This window comes from Oncorhynchus keta, chromosome 5 (assembly GCF_023373465.1).
Source record: "Oncorhynchus keta strain PuntledgeMale-10-30-2019 chromosome 5, Oket_V2, whole genome shotgun sequence".
Taxonomy (NCBI): domain Eukaryota; kingdom Metazoa; phylum Chordata; class Actinopteri; order Salmoniformes; family Salmonidae; genus Oncorhynchus; species Oncorhynchus keta.
This window is the reverse complement of record NC_068425.1, coordinates 18,043,248-18,059,574: the sequence shown is the minus strand read 5'-3', so window position 1 is coordinate 18,059,574 and position 16,327 is coordinate 18,043,248. Positions and strand designations below refer to the sequence as shown.

Here is a 16,327-nt window from a genome sequence, read left to right as displayed (position 1 = left end):
GTGTGTGTGTGTGTGTGCATGGTGTGTATACAGCTTACACATGGCACAATCTGTGGAGCACATTAAGGCCTCCTGCTGGACAGTGTTTTGACATGCTTGACTTGAAGCAGTCATGACGTGAGTACCTGTCCATAGGGCTTTTGATAAGTGTGTGATACGTCCAACCATAGCCATTTCCTATCTTATAGAAAACAAGACACATGCTAGTGCCTATGCTCCCTCTGTGTGTGTGTGTGTGTGTGTGTGTGTGTGTGTGTGTGTGTGTGTGTGTGTGTGTGTGTGTGTGTGTGTGTGTGTGTGTGTGTGTGTGTGTGCGTGTGTGCGTGTGTGCGTGCGTGCGTGCGTGCGTGCGTGCGTGCGTGCGTGCGTGCGTGCGTGCGTGCGTGAGCGTGTGTCCTAGCATCTTCTCATCATCCTCATTGCTCTCATCTCTGTTTTCCCAGGGCATTTGAGTTTCCAGGACTGCTTTGTGACTTCAGGGGTGTGGAACGTGGCCGAGCTGGTCCGAGTGTCACAGAGTGAGTCACTGCCTCTCCTCTCTGTCACTCTCACTGTCACTCTCACTACACACTCACCAGTACACACAAACCTCAAGGTTCTCACATGCATTTTCTTACTATACTCTCTGTTTGAAGAGTTGTGTAAGAGTCCCATGTATCTGTGTGTGTGCTTCAGCTCCAGTGGCCACAGCGTCCGGCCCCAACTTCTCCCTGGCCGACCTGGAGAGTCCTGGCTACTACAATATCAACCAGGTGGCCCTGGGACGCCGCTCCATCACCTCCACCCCCTCCACCAGGTACACACACACATTACCTGATTATTTTGTAGCCTACTAATACTAGCTTCTGTACGCTTCAGTCTATGCTGTCTAACCTTTGTGAATGCTTTCCTCACTCTGCTATGATTGCATGATGGGACTTTTCTTCTCCTTCCTCTCTCTCCCCTCTCTTCTCTGTGAAACTTTCTTCATCTGGTGTTTTTTTATACCTATCTGTCAAACTGTCTGTTTTTTCTGTCTCTTTTTTTCCCCTTTCCTCACTCACTATCTCTCTCCTATCTCTCTCTTTCCTATCTCTCTCTCCTATTTCTCGCTCTCCTTCTATCTCTCTGTCTCACTGTTTCTCTCTCTCTCACGCTGCAGGACTGAAATGGAGCTTTATGCAAGTCTCCCACGGAGGTAGTTATATTCACTCCACTATATTTCCCCTGACACTACTTTAATATAGACACATTCAGCCAGACGGACAGCCAAAAACACATACAATTCTTTATTTGGATCCACTTATGAAACATTGTGCATTTAAGCACCTATGTTTTTACAGGTCTCGTATGAACTTGAATCCAAGGAACACTCTCACTCACTGTACACACACTTACGCTCTACAATACTTTAGTCTAAGCTAGGGGTAGGCAACCCTGTTCCTGGAGTGCCACAGGTACTGCAGGATTTTGTTCCAACTAGGCACCACACTTGACCAACTGAGCTAATTGATCAGCTCGGTGATTGTCTAAATTCAACACACCTGGTCTTCCAGGTGGGTTAAATGAAAAGCAGGACCAGAGTTGCCTACCCCGGTCTAGGTACACAGTCTAATCTGAGGGACTGTAACAAACATGGCCATGTTCAGATAAAGGATGGTGAATAAAGCGTCTAGCCGCACTTATCTGTCTCTCAGCAGACTGTACTTTGTCTCCCAAGTAAATAATATTCCTGCCTCCACACCCATTAAGTCCCTTTCTCTCTCCCTCTCCCCAGCTCCAACAAGCGCAAGTCCATTGACGACAGTGAGATGGAGAGCCCGGTGGACGATGTCTTCTACTCGGGCCGCTCCCCTGCGGCCGGCAGCAGCTCCCAGTCCAGTGGCTGGCCCAACGATGTGGACGCAGGTTAGATACCCCCATACCCCCCCATCTAACACCCCCTGCTGTGTTTTATGGCACTGTATCCCCCTACTGTCTGTCAGACATGTTTTCCTCCCTCTACCCTCACTCCTCTCCTCTCCTTCCCTCACCCTCCCCCTCCTATCCACCTGCTCTGTAGGCCTGTGTTTACACCTTTTCTAAATACTTTCAGTGTGCTCTGCAGTAGTAGTATGTAGTAGTATACCAGTGTGTCTGGTGCTCGGCTCTGTGCTCAGTAAAAAAAGTATTAGATTCAGGCTCCTAGATTGTATTTTTTTAACCTTTATTTAACCAGGCAAGTCAATTAAGAACAAATTGTTATTTACCATGACGGCCCAGCAAGAGGCACAAGGCCTCCAGTGGACGTCATGTTCTGTGGTTAGAGGTTCTTTGACTGGGTGATGTGTGTGTGTGATGTGACATGTGAATCACAGAGCCTGCTGACAGACTTGACTTTTTAAAATTGTTATTTAATTTAATTTAACCTATTCAACTAGGCAAGTCAGTTAAGGACAAATTCTTATTTACAATGATGGCCTACACCGGCTAAACCCGGACGTCCCCCTATGGGACTCCCAATCACTGCCAGTTGTGATACAGTCTAGACTTAAACCTCTATGAAAAGCTTTGTATTAAAGATATAATGTGGATAGTTTTAGGCATAATATTTTCCAAGAAAATATCTCTACAACCCCCCCCCCCCTTCTTGAAATCACAAATTCTCTCAAAGTTGTGACTCTACACAGACTCCCATAGACGCTCCATCCTCTTAGCTGCACCCTCCAAACCTCCCTGTCTCCTTATGGTTTTACCCTCCAACTCCTCTGTTCTATAATAGATCATGTTCATGAATTAATGTAAGGTGTGCATCCCTTTCCATCCCCAGCCCTCACAGAAGCCTCCTATTCTAATGGTGGAGGGAGAGCAGTGAATGTATTTGTAAAATGTGTCTGCTTTAATGTGGCCTCTATATGGACGCAGTTAATTTACAAACACGTTATAACAACATAATATTCCTAATTGTGCCACTGATCTTATTTCATTACATGTCAATCATCCTGTACTTAGCTCTGATGTCATCAACTGAGTGGATTGTGGTTAACGTTCCAGCCTGCTAATTCCCCCTCCTCCGTGGTTAACTGTGCCCTTCTCTCCTGTTTGGACTTCCAGTGCAGCACCATTTGGCCAGTGTGCAAGAGAGGAAGATAAAGCATGAAAACGATGGCGTGCAGTTTCCTTACCATGGTTAGAAAACATTGCACTCATATATATGTATTATAATCTATACTGTACATTAACTCATGCCGTCCTCAACTTGTACTGTATGCATCTCTCTGTCTCTCTGCTTGTCTATTTTTCCATACTTCCTAGCGAGTGTTCTCTCCATCCCTCTCTCTGTCCCTCTCTCCATCCCTCTCCTCTCTGCTGCTATTGGGTTGTTCTTGTTTCTCTCCCAGATATCTGTTGTGGTTTGTGGAAGTACCAAAGCCTTTTGGTAACCCAGTAGCTTCACCAAGTCTATTACTACCTCTCAAACACTGTGTCCACTTGCTAAGGTATATGGCTTGATTAGGGTTGTATATTTTCTGATTCAGGCTGCCAAAAGAACTGTAACCTATTGTGCATTTATTTAATTGATTTCAATGTTTAATTGATTTCAATGTTTAATTGATTTCAATTTCTTTTTTGCACTCTTTTTGCATTCGCTCATTCAAAATTCAAATTTCAGTTCATTTACATTGCAAAAGAGTTTTGAATTGCAGTACTTTTGTAATTTAGTCAGCAACACATGCATCAGTGGTATAGCCCTGTGAGAGTGGGTAGAGATTCCAGAGTGAGGCCCTGTCTCCTGTTGAGTTGCTGTGAGATGCTTCACCCAGTCAGTTACTGAGGCGGTGCTGTTCTGTGCCCCCCCACCTGTCATAGCCTCCTCCAACAGGCAGGACAGGAAGAGGAATACAACACAAACAAACAAGACTAAATGCACTCAGGTGTGCCGTCAAGGCACAAGGCACCGTCTGTCTCTAAAATATTCCACATACACACACACAAACGTGTACACACACACACAAACGTGTACACACACACACACACACACACACACACACAATCTGGAGAGTAGCAGCGTTCCGGTCCAGATGGTGCTTCCATGTGTCTACAGCAATGGGAGCTACTGGGTTACGGCAGACATCTGTTCTGGTGGTGGTGGTGGTGGTGTAGGGGGAGGAGGGGGGAAGAGGGGGAGAGGGTCTCAGCTCCCCTCCAAAGGTGATTCACTACCTGAATGGAAGGCTCTGAGGCATATGAGGTGATCATGTAATTCATCATTACTTTTGCTGTCTCCTGCTCTGCTGTCTCCGGTGCCTGCTGAGGGGACATTGATACGCCTCTACGCATTTTCATTGGTTGTTTCCTTCGCCTCTCTCACTTCATTACAAGCTCAGCCCATCACTGTACTGTAGTCAACGTATTGGTCTGAGATAGCTTGTGGAAGGAGATATGTGTAGTAGGGAACATTGTGTTTTTGATGATGTGTATGTGTGTTGATGGGAGTGAGCGGTATGTATATGTGTTTGTATGTCTGTGTTCCTCTTTCTGGTTGTGGGGCGGGGGGGTCACGGTCCTCTGACAGTTAGGGCTTTTTGTGGCAGCCAGCTTGTTAGCGTGGCGAGGCTGAAGGGTCATGGGAGCAGTTGATTGGCTGCCAGTCTGCACAAGCCATGTGCCAGGAGTTGGTCTGAGAACAATCGATCGTGCTCGCTCACGCATACAAACGAGTGCAAGGAAACACACAGGCACACACACACACACTCACTCAGAGAGAAACAGAAACTGGAAGAGAGAGATCAGAGTAACTTCTGTTAACTCTAACATGCAACTCTTTCCTTGGGCATCTTGGCCTTGTTCTCCAGCCCAGCTCTTCACCCAGACGTCACATTTGTTACGATAACTAAATGAAATCAGAGTGCAGATATTCAGCATGTCCACCATTTGTTACGATAACCTTGCCTTGGTGGTTATATTCAGCATGTCCACCCTGAACATTTGTCTCATATAGTCAGTAGCGTTTCACTGGGTGAGACACATTCCTATTTTAATGTCCCAATCCTCTTAAAGTGCCTGAGTGCCATGCTGTGTTTTTATCATCATTAATACCATGCCACCAAATGGATCATCACACTCCCCACTCCCACTTGGTGTCACACATCCCTGCCTAGCAGAACATACGTGCCCGCCTACCCATTTCTATACTTACCAATGCCCACGCAGGCCCAGCTGCAACGCTGCAGTCAGAAGCATTGTGGGTAATTGTTGTGATCAAATGTTTCCCGAAGTAACACTTCAAAAACGTATTTCAGAGCGGCTGCCTCGTTAGAGTTTATATGCTCAGCTTGTAAAAGCTATTTCAGCATCTCCCAGGGCCGTACTGAAACGATCCCCTTTTTATTTGATGTGTTTGTTTTATTTCTGTCAATATGTGTCATTTAGTCGTTTATGGGACTTCTTGCTAGTAAGGTTTTTTTTCTGTTTGTGAATTTGTTAAAAATTATTTTTGTGTGCGTGCGTGTGTGTATGCACAAAATGTCACAAACTGTGCAGTATATGTTTGTGACTCAGGGCATGCATGTAGAAGAATGTGTGTTTAAGTGCAAAAGTATTTTTATTTCTTATTTTGTTAATTATTCTCTCCAATACTTGATTTCATTCTTTGAATATCGTGGCTCCCTGAGGTCAAACACACCACTTGGCAATGGTCACAAACCCTACAATTCTAAATTGCCTGTTCCGATTACCATACATCAAAATAATTTCCCTCAAACCCTGCCTCACGAGGCCTTGATCATAAAACAGTCTCTTTACTCTGCAGCTCTTACACATTTGGCTATGTTTCTGGGCCAGTTGGTAAGCCTGGCCTATACTTAGTGTGCCTGTTTTTACCAAACTGGGGAATAGTTCATAGTCCTGAAGCCTCAACTGACATTTATAGAAGTAGGAGGACACATTGATATGTTGTTAAATATATGTGCAAGCTATGCCGTCACTCTTCCACTCCTTTACTTTCTCTCACTCTCTCTCCCCTTTTCCATCCATCCTTCATTGGCATTGGGCCGTCTACTTGCCACCCTGACTGAACAGCTTGTGTGTGTGTGTTCTGTATCTACCATATCTGTAGGAGATGCATTAACACAAGGCAGCCGAGTCTCCCTCCCACCAGCCCAGAGTTACATAGAACTAACAGACTGACTTACAAGCAGTAGGCCACTAAATTAAAGGACATATTGATATATCTGTTGGCAGGCTGCAGCTACAATATATCTGAATATAGCTACACAGTCAATGTGCCACTTAAACACATTCTGGCCAGTCAATGTGCCACAGAAACACATTCTGGCCAGTCAATGTGCCACAGAAACTAATTCTGGCCAGTCAATGTGCCACAGAAACACATTCTGGCCTAGCTGTGAAGCAGTCCAAAATCACATTCCTTGTAAACAGGCACGTTAACAAGTACAGTCTGTAGGGTGTGTGGGAGGGAGGATGTATTCACAGTGTTGTCATATAGCTGGAGGTCCTGCTGTCTATAGGGATGCTGGGTGCTGAGATCACTGCTGGTGTGGGATTGGTGGTGGGATGTTGTGGTTTTTTATTTGATTTTCCTATACCCTGAGACAAGCCCTACCAATGGTGAGTTTGGGAACTGGATGCTTGCTCATGGACTCCACGCAGAGGACCAGTAGAATGCCAGTGATCAGAATCCTGTCTTTCGCTCATATACTCTAATGGTGGCAGCAATTATAATGCCATTGCATTTCCCAGCTCTCTCTCTCCTCTGACACTGTGCCCCAAGCCTTCCTTTGAACCCCCCCACCCTGCGTCACTTCAAAACAACTCCCTCCCCCCTGGACCCCTACTTTACTCTACCCTGGTTCTGATATGCTACAGCACAGAGACCGTACACTAACAGAGAGATATGGAGAGAGAGAGGTTGATCCATCGGTGTAATCAATCGATGCATTGATGTTAGTAGATCACAATTATAAAACCCATTACATTTTTTTAAGTAGAAGTCTTGAGTCTAAATTTAAGTCTTCAGTTAATTTGATTTGATAGAGCAAATAGCCACCAGCCTGTTCATTAAACCCAAGTCTCTGTTCTGCCATTTTGTTGATCCCATTTTTGCCAGGACTCTCCTCGCCTGGTTCTCTTAAGAAGCCGGGGAAATTCGATTTCAGCGCCCTGTCGCAGCAGACGAGGTCGCCTCGCATGGCGTTCACCCACCACCCGCTGCCAATGCTGGCGGGAGTGAGACCAGGTGAGACCCCCCTGACAGCCCTCCCAACCCCCTGCCCATCCCCCATCCCCTGACCCAGACCCAGTGGAGGGGTGGCAGTGAGTGGTGTCCGTAGGGGAAGGCTCTGCTGTCCCACCCTGTGAGGGACAACGGCAGTAGAGTTATGTTTTTGAAAGAAACCTAAGGCACAGAATATACAGTGCATTCGGAAAGTATTCAGACCCCTTGACTTTTTCCACATTTTGTTACATTACAGCCTTATTCTAAAATGGATTCAATTGTTTCCCCCCCCCTCAACAATCTACACACAATACCCCATGATGACAAATAAACAACTGTTTTTTAGAAATGTTTGCACATATAAAAAAACTGAAATACCATGTTAACATAAGTATTCAAACCCTTTACTCAGTACTTTGTTGAATCAAGTCTTCTTGGGTATGACGCTACAAGCTTGGTACACCTGTATTTGGGGAGTTTCTCCCATTCTCTGCAGATCTTCTCAAGCTCTTTCAGGTTGGATGGGGAGCGTGGCTGCACAGCTTCAAGTCCAGGCTCTGGCTGGGCCACTCAAGGACATTCAGAGCCTTGTTCCGAAGCCACTCCCGCGTTGTCTTGGCTGTGTGATTAGGGTCGTTGTCCTGTTGGAAGGCGTACCTTCACCCCAGTCTGAGGTCCTGAGCACTCTGGAGCAACATTTTCTTCAAGGATTTCTCTGTACTTTGCTCCGTTCATCTTTACCTCAATCCTGACTAGTCTCCCAGTCCCTGCCACTGAAAAACATCCCCACAGAATGATGCTGCTACCACCATGCTTCACCGTAGGGATGGTGCCAGGTTTCCTTCAGACGTGACGCTTGGCATTCAGGCCATAGAGTTCAATCTTGGTTTAATCAGACCAGAGAATCTTATTTCTCAGCTGGCTGTCATGTGCCTTATACTGAGGAGTGGCTTCCGTCTGGCCACTCTACCATAAAGACTTGATTGGTGGAGTGCTGCAGAGATGGTTGTCCTTCTGGAAGTTTCTCCCATCTCCACAGAGGACTTTTGGAGCTCTGTCAGAGTAACTATTGGGTTCTCGCTCACCTCCCGGACCAAGGCCCTTCTCCGCCGATTGCTCAGATTGGCGTGGCAGCCAGCTCTAGGAAGAGTCTTGGTGGTTCCAAACTTCTTCCATTTAAGAATGATGGAGGCCACTGTGTTCTTGGCGACCTTCAATGCTGTAGAAATGTTTTGGTACCCTTCCATAGATCTGTGCCTCGACACAATCCTGTCTCGGAGCTCTATGGACAATTCCTTCAACCTCATGGCTTGATTTTTGCTCTGACATGCACTGTCAACTGTGGGACCTTTTATAGACAGGTGTGTGCCTTTCCAAATCATGTCCAATCAATTCAATTTACCACAGGTGGACTCCAATCAAGATGTAGCAATATCTCAAGGATGATCAATGGAAACAGGATGCACCTGAGCTCAATTTCAAGTCTCATAGCAAAGGATCGCAGCAAATTCTCATAGGTATTTTTATTTATTTTTTGTAACTGTTTTTGTTTCTTCATTATGGGGTATTGTGTATAGATTGAAGAGGAAAATAAGACTGTAACGTAACAAAATGTGGAAAGGGGGAAGGGGTCTGAATACTTTCCGAATGCAAATTAGGCTAGAGTATAACATACAGTTGTTCCTTCCTGCTCCCTGTAAAGAGATCAGTCTCTGTCAGTCTGTGGTTGGGTGCTTAGGTGACTGGGTGAAAAGCCTCCATTCTGTACCTCCATTTCTCTGACCACCACCTTCCCTGATCACCACCTCCCCGAGCCACACTGCCCCAACCCACAACTATAGTCTTACAGCCGGTACATGTAGTTAGTTCACGAAGTGCACATGATTCATTGGCTTCAGAACATTATTATACAGAGCCTGATAGAAACTTGGTGTACAGCCCTACATTCTCATGAGTCCTGTATTTTTAGAGAAGACATTTGTTCTTGTTCTGTTGAGTATTTCTCCTGGCTCACGGCTGACAATGTCTTGCCATTTTCCCTTAAAATGCTTTATGCTTATGCCGTTCACCATCAATTATTATAGTCATCTATCTCTTTCTTCTCCTCTCTTTCTTTTCTCTCTCTCTCTGACTGAGACGCCTATGGTCGGGGAACCCAGGGAGTGTGTGAAGAGCTTACTGTTATTGTATCTGGCAGTGGAACAGAGTCATTGTGTGAGCCAGTGGTTATTTCAACCCCCTGGGGTCATCGACAAAGATCTCATGATAAAATCAGATATCAACAGTTGCCACAGGGCTGTAACTGGGACATTTGCATTCTCAATCGTATCATCACTATGAACCAGCAGTTCTGAAGTCATTTCTTAAGAGCTCAAAGCAAGTCATTGTGAAGGGTGAACAGTTCACCACAGATAATGAGTATCTGAACTTATCTGAACTCCCAACTCAAAGCTAAAAGTTCCTAAATTGATCAGAAGCAGTGAGGTTGACCACCATGTAATGACATCTACCTCAGAGATGCTGAGATTGCTTCCTACACTCTTAGAAAAAAGGGTTCCAAAAGGGTTCATCACCTGTACCCATAGGAGAACCCTTTTTGGTTCCAGAGAGAACCCTTTTTGGTTCCACGTAGACCCCTCTGTTGAAAGGGTCCTACATGGTTATCCAATGGGGACAGGATAACCATAGGGACAGGATAACCATGGGGACAGGATAACCATGGGGACAGGATAACCATGGGGACAGGATAACCATGGGGACAGGATAACCATGGGGACAGGATAACCAAAAGTATCCTATGAGAACAGCCGAAGAAGCCCTTTAGATAGCACCTTTTTTTCTAAGAGTGTACTCTGCCTCTGGAGCAGTTAGGCAATGCTCCCTTGACAATACTGAATGGAGCACATGTATTTTGTCTTTTCAACAAAGTTATGTATGTCATTCCCATGCCTGTGTGAAAGTGTTTACTGCGTTGTTGTTGTTGTTTTGTGTCGTAGATCCAGGGGGTATGGGGGTGGGGGGGTTGGGGTATAGCCCCCCCCCTCCCCCCAGAGAGTTTGGCCCTAGCCCAGTCTCTAATGGGATTAAGGGGGACTAAAGGAGCGGGGATACGGCTCCACCGTGGTAGCATGGAGCCTGGCAGGGAGCGATGTGCTGCTTGGCTGGGGGGTACAGGGCCCTGTCTGGGGGTAACACACTGGAGTTGGCAGCTCCACGCGGGCAGCTGGAGGCCCTGCCGGGTGGGGCAACACTAAAAGGGGTAGACTGGCACACCAGAAGAAAAAGGGAGAGGGTGCGCCCCTCTAATACAAATCAAGGAGATTTGGTAATGGATATACATCTGACAGAGAGGGCTTTGTGTCCCATTCAAACGTTCATTCACACCTCGGTCTCCATATTCAGCTCGGCTGGGTGACTTAAAGCGAGATATTTTCTCACCCGCTCATGCAGGCACAAAAGAGAGCTTCTGTATTCCCTTACAGACCAGCAACACAGGGACATTTAAACCCCCCCACCTGCACACAACCAAATAGATATCATCCATGTGTAGACCGCTAACACATGCACATAAACTCACACGTACAGTGTGAACATAAAGATTAGTCTTGTCATAGAGGATCGTTGGAAAGCAGCTTGCCTATTTAAATGCCAAATTGCTGTGGCGCCTGTGAATCACACCCACAAAACAGCACACAGACGCACAGGCATTAAGACATTCTAATTTAAGACAGTGCTCAATGATCTCTTTGTGCGTTTTATTTTTTTGTGTGGTTTGGGGACTGCTTTTGTAATGTAGACCGTTGCATTTGTGTGCTTGTTTATGTGTAAGCATTTCCTGTAAAGCCTCATTCTTTCTTGTAATACATTTTCACCCTCAATCTATCATAATTTGATGAAATGAAACTCCTATTTTGACCGATGTCACTCAATGTGCCTGTCCCTTGGTCTTAAGATGTGGCCCCTGTTGACTGTTAAACTAAAAGCCCTTGTGTTGTTCACTGCTGAACTGCATGTCTCGCTGTTAATCTCTGTTGATCTCTTATTCAATCTCCCTCCTTTCATCTATCTAACTAACGTATGTCTCTTCTCAGGGAGCCCCCGTGCCTCAGCCTCTGCCCTGCACTTCCCCTCCCCCTCCATCATCCAGCAGTCCAGCCCGTACTTCACCCACCCCACCATTCGCTACCACCACCATCCTGGACAGGACCCCCTGAAGGAATTTGTGCAGTTTGTCTGCGCTGATGGTTCGGGACAGTCTGGCGGCCAGGTAAGGTTTGATGTAAGAGGAGAGTTCAGGAGCTGAGTGACACCAACCACTTGTACACTAATATAATCACACATGGGCACAACAAAAGACAAATGAAGGCAGTAAGAATAGAATTCCACGATCTAATGTGTGGCCATGCAAACGACACAAGCATGACTAAATGAAGTGGTGATTATTAACACTGTATAGATAGATATGTACTGTGTTTCCCTGTGTAAACACTACACTGAGTACAGTACTGAGATAGAGACCACAGGTTTGTTTGTGTTTCATCACTGCGGACACCATTTGCTGTTAAGTATAGATACAGTATGATGATAGAGGAGTGAAACTGTAACAGTGAAAGACATGAAAACCGTTAAGTTATGTAGTATGCAAGGTAAGGAAACAGGGTTGACTTTCTGATTCTTTCTTTTTTTTTTTTACTTTAACCAATTGCCAAACTGTTGCACCAGTGAGGAGAGAAAGCAAAATACTACTATTGACAATTTCCTGTTGGTCCAGGGTTTTCTGTACTTAATCTTTTTTCCTTGTCCTGTGCTCTTCCAGACCCTAAGGTTCCCTTTTTTCTTTTGCTCCGCCCACCCCCTCAGATTATGTAATCATCAGCACGAAAGCCTACAATCACAGCACATTTCAATTGAGCATACATGTTCTGTCTTCCGTTTTTATTGTATTTATTATTTTGCGTGTTGTTGGTGTCATGTTTTCTTAGTGGAGTATTTTTCCCATGTTTTGATTTGTTGCCATGTTATGGACAAACCCCACCACCAATTGTGCTCTCACCCCACTCACCCCTCCACCATGGACCACCCCAGAACTCCCCTCTGCTCCAAATCCCCTATCAACCCCTGTGGTGATTATTATTTTGTACACCTCCATAAATGACGCAATGCACATACATCATTCGTTTGGCTGTTGTTTCCAACACCCCCACCTCTCCCACCACCCATCATGGATATTTTTTGGACCTGGTCTCTGGAGCTGCGTCCTCTCATGCCGTGTGCGGGTTGTCACATGTCGCCCTCCTGACCCTGTTTGTGTTGTCCGCAGCCAAACGGGAGCGGCCAGAGCAAAATGCCGGGCTCCTTCTTGCTGCCTCCACCTCCCCCAGTGGCCCGCCCAGTGCCCCTCCCCATGTCCGACTCTAAATCCAGCAGCACGCCTCCCGACGGCGGACTGACCTCGCCCACATCTCCGTGTAAGTGATCCCACAGACCAAGTCAGAACCAAAACCAAAATCACCCAATAATTATTTATTTTTTACTGGAGCTGCCCCTCCTCTGTATCTTAGGGCCCTGGCCATCCATCCTCTGCCCACTCCCATAGTAAATACCCCCCCCAACAGCCAGCTCACCTCTCACCTCCTTCACCGTCTGGGATCATACTGACCCTAGAGTTATGACAGAAGCCTGTCACCATTCTCCTCTGATGACCCTTTTGTGGTGTCCTCCAGGGCTCTATATTAGGCCCATCCTCTTTCTCTTAGAACACCCATCCTGAGCCCTACCTTGAATGACACTAACCCTTCCTCGATACCCCTGTGCCTCTGCGCTCACAGATGTTGATGCAGAAGATTGCCATCCTGGTTTTCCTCCATTTATATGTTTTATTTAACTCATTTGGCCAGCCCCCGAGATGTCATTTGAGATCGGAAGTAGGCAAAAATAGAAATAGAGTTTTCATTTACTTTTTGTCAATTGCTCACTCTAAATCACTTATTATTATTTTTTACTAGTGGCACATATTTAGGGCAGTTTATGTGGACCCTAAAACATCATGCTCCAGTTATTCTGCCATTTCCCCCCAAAATATCCAAACATGAAAATAATATTTGGAGTTATATTTTACTTTTTAGTTGAATTGATATTTTCTTTTTTAAATCTGAGTTGGTGGTGTTGTTGCTTTGAAGGTCAGACTTGGAGTTCTGCTTATGTATGTGCAGTTTTAGACTGAAGGGGTGTGTCCATTAGAAGGGTGTGTCTAGATATGGGGCGTGTCTGCCAAAACGCTTCTCACCTATGACAGGAGGGGCACTGGACGGAGCACTTTTTTTTTCTTTTTTTTTCCTTCTCTTTTTTTATATTTCAGATTTTTGTATTATTTTGTTTTGTTTTATACATTTTTTTCAACCCCCTCAATGTCTCAAAGTCTTTTATGTATTTTATCTATGTTACTGATTCTCAAACACGAGGGTTCCAAAAGGGTTCTGCATCTGTCCCCATAAAAGGACACTTTTTGGTTTCAGCTAGAACCCTTTTGGGTTCCATGTAGATCCCTAGAAAAGATTTCTACCTGGAAACAAAAGGGCTACTTAAAAGGGTTCTAGATAGCACCTTTTTTTCTCAAAGTGTACTTAACGTTTGTGTATGCGGCTAAATAATACAGACTTACACACACTACAGCAATTTTCCAGTATCAGATTCTTCACATGTTAGAAGGGTTTGTAATAACAACCTTTGTGTTGCAGTCCATATTGACCTCCAACTTCCCTAAATTTGCTTCAACCTTTAACCCCAATGGGACCAGGGTTATAGTTTGGAGATGTCTGGCTCAGTTCAGTAGCCCTACTCTATGATGCTTAGGGGGACTTACAGTAACAATTATGTGTGTGATGTCAGGTTGAGAGCTTAAAGCAGTATTTTCATTGCAGTATTTACTGAAATTGTTATGAAACTTAAGTTCGATGCTCCGTAATTTTCTTTTATTGATCACAGGCTGTGGTTTGTGCTGAAATGGTTTGACCATTTCTCCTTTCTGTGTCTGTCTGCAGCTTACTCCACGTCAGGGGCCCCAGCTTCCAACAGGTTTGTCAGCATCGGATCACGGGACAACAACTTTCTGAACATCCCGCAGCAGACACAGGTGAGCAAACAGCTTTAGGGCTCGATTCAATCCATGACTACAGTCTCCGCTAACGCAGGAACATTGCCTTTACATTTCTATCATGCTGTAGCACAGCTCTTCAGCGCTACGGATTTAATCAAGCCCTTACTCTCATCAACACTAGTACCAACACTACCAAACTTCTGCATTAGCACATTAGCTCTTTCTGCTGCTTTCCACAGTGTGTGAGTATGTGTTTCCGTGCGTGGTTTCATGTGGTGTGCATGCGTGTATGTGTATTTTTTGTGTGTAGGAAACCTGTCTGTTTTCATTGAGATTATCGGCCCAACTCAGGAAACCTACTTAGGTGAATGGATACATGCCAAAATATTTCTTATTCCCAAACTACTCCCTAAATCTCACTGATGTATTTCCCCTCCCTCTCCTCATCCCATGATTTGTTGTGAATGTGTGTTTTACCGTGTGTATGTTTTACCGTGTGTGTGGTTTACCGTGTGTGTTAAACTGACCTCTCACTGTTTATTTGGCCCATCTGGAGCCTGCCCCTCAGGCAGCGGGCTCTCTCTCTCCACCGCACTGCCTCTCGCTCATATGCCTCCTCCATTACCCACTGCACTTTTCTCATTAGTGTCCAACCACACCCGCCCCGAGCCAGCTCTGCTCCACACTCCTCCCCACCACATGGAAACCATCTGAAGCCCTCTGCTGCTCTCACCCTCCCTCCCTACACTCCCTCACTTCACTCCCTCTATGCTCTCCCTCAGCTCACTCTCTCTCTCCCTCCTACCGCCCCTCTTCTTCCCTCTCTCTCTCCAGCTTCGTAACATGCCCTGTTTGACTAACCCACCCCGCTCATGAGGCTCACCTTACACCACCGTGCTAACCCTACGCCATTTTGTCCCTTCTTTACCCTCTCTTTCTGAACAAACTGAGAACCACACACACACACACACACACACACACACACACACACACACACACACACACACACCTGTGTAGCCCTCCAGTGCTCTGTGCTATTGAGTATATTGTGTTTACAGTATGGTTTTAGTTTGCACTGGAGAAATGAAATTGTATAGGGAGCTTTAATTGGTTGCATATGTAGCTCAGAAATGACATTGTTAGCATAATGCTCTATCAAAACATTAATAATGTGCAAAGGCCTTGTGAAAAGTCTGTTTGCTGTGACTGCAGGGCCTGAATAGAACTCTCACTCCCAGAGCATAGATATTTGGTCTCCAAGTGCCCTCTGATGGCAGCAAGGGGGTTCTACGGCCGGAGGAGAGAGGAAACAGGAGAATGAGGGAGAAAAATAGTGAAAGAGGGGGAGAGGGAGAGTTTCAGCACAGCCCTCCTCAGAGAAGTCACGTCCCGACTGTCTGGTTGCCCGCAGCAACCAGACATGATGTCATAGCCACTTGAACTTGAGAGGGGATGCTGGGGGGAGGAAGGCGTGGGTAAGGAAAGAGGGTGGTCACTACTGCCAAGGATTCCAGAGAGAGTGTTAGAGGGAGATAGATGGAGAGAGAGAGAGACAGAGAGATAGTGTAACTGACAGAGGAAGAGTTACGAAGCCCGTAGGCTGCTGGGACAGAGCCTGCGGCAAGAGGGGGGAGGAGGGAGGGCAAGAGGCAGGAGTGGGGGGGTATTCAGGCGACCTGTTAGAGTCAAACAAACAAACTGCACCTCCCCGGAGGCCCAGAGTTTCCAAGGCTCCAGAATGTTGGCCAGTGTTGACTGGTGCCAGATCCCGGCCGGCGACCCAGTTCTGCTCTCTTTTCACACTGCGCGGGAGAAACTCAATCTGAATACAGGGAGCGCCAGCCATCTCTCCCCCCGCTGCCTGTGGACTCTATTTCCAGTCAGAAATAACAACAGCCTTTAGCAGCAGAGCCACACCATACTCCCACATCACTATAGTACAGTACACTACACTACAGTACTGCCATGGACAGTCAGTCAATATAGCTGAGAGTATTTCCTCAATATGACAAGGGGCTGACAACTGTTGACCATTG

At 46.0% G+C, this 16,327-nt stretch overlaps 1 protein-coding gene across 1 annotated transcript in view; it reads left to right on the top strand.

Moving 5' to 3' along the window:
* The window catches only part of LOC118365805 (nuclear factor 1 X-type-like), a 188,116-nt gene that overhangs the window by 165,679 nt on the left and 6,110 nt on the right, over positions 1-16,327 (top strand). Inside the window, 9 exon segments of the mRNA XM_052518915.1 lie at positions 444-518; positions 676-796; positions 1,142-1,177; positions 1,757-1,887; positions 3,073-3,147; positions 7,088-7,216; positions 11,287-11,462; positions 12,516-12,663; positions 14,236-14,327. Coding sequence (XP_052374875.1) covers positions 444-518; positions 676-796; positions 1,142-1,177; positions 1,757-1,887; positions 3,073-3,147; positions 7,088-7,216; positions 11,287-11,462; positions 12,516-12,663; positions 14,236-14,327 — 983 coding nt within the window.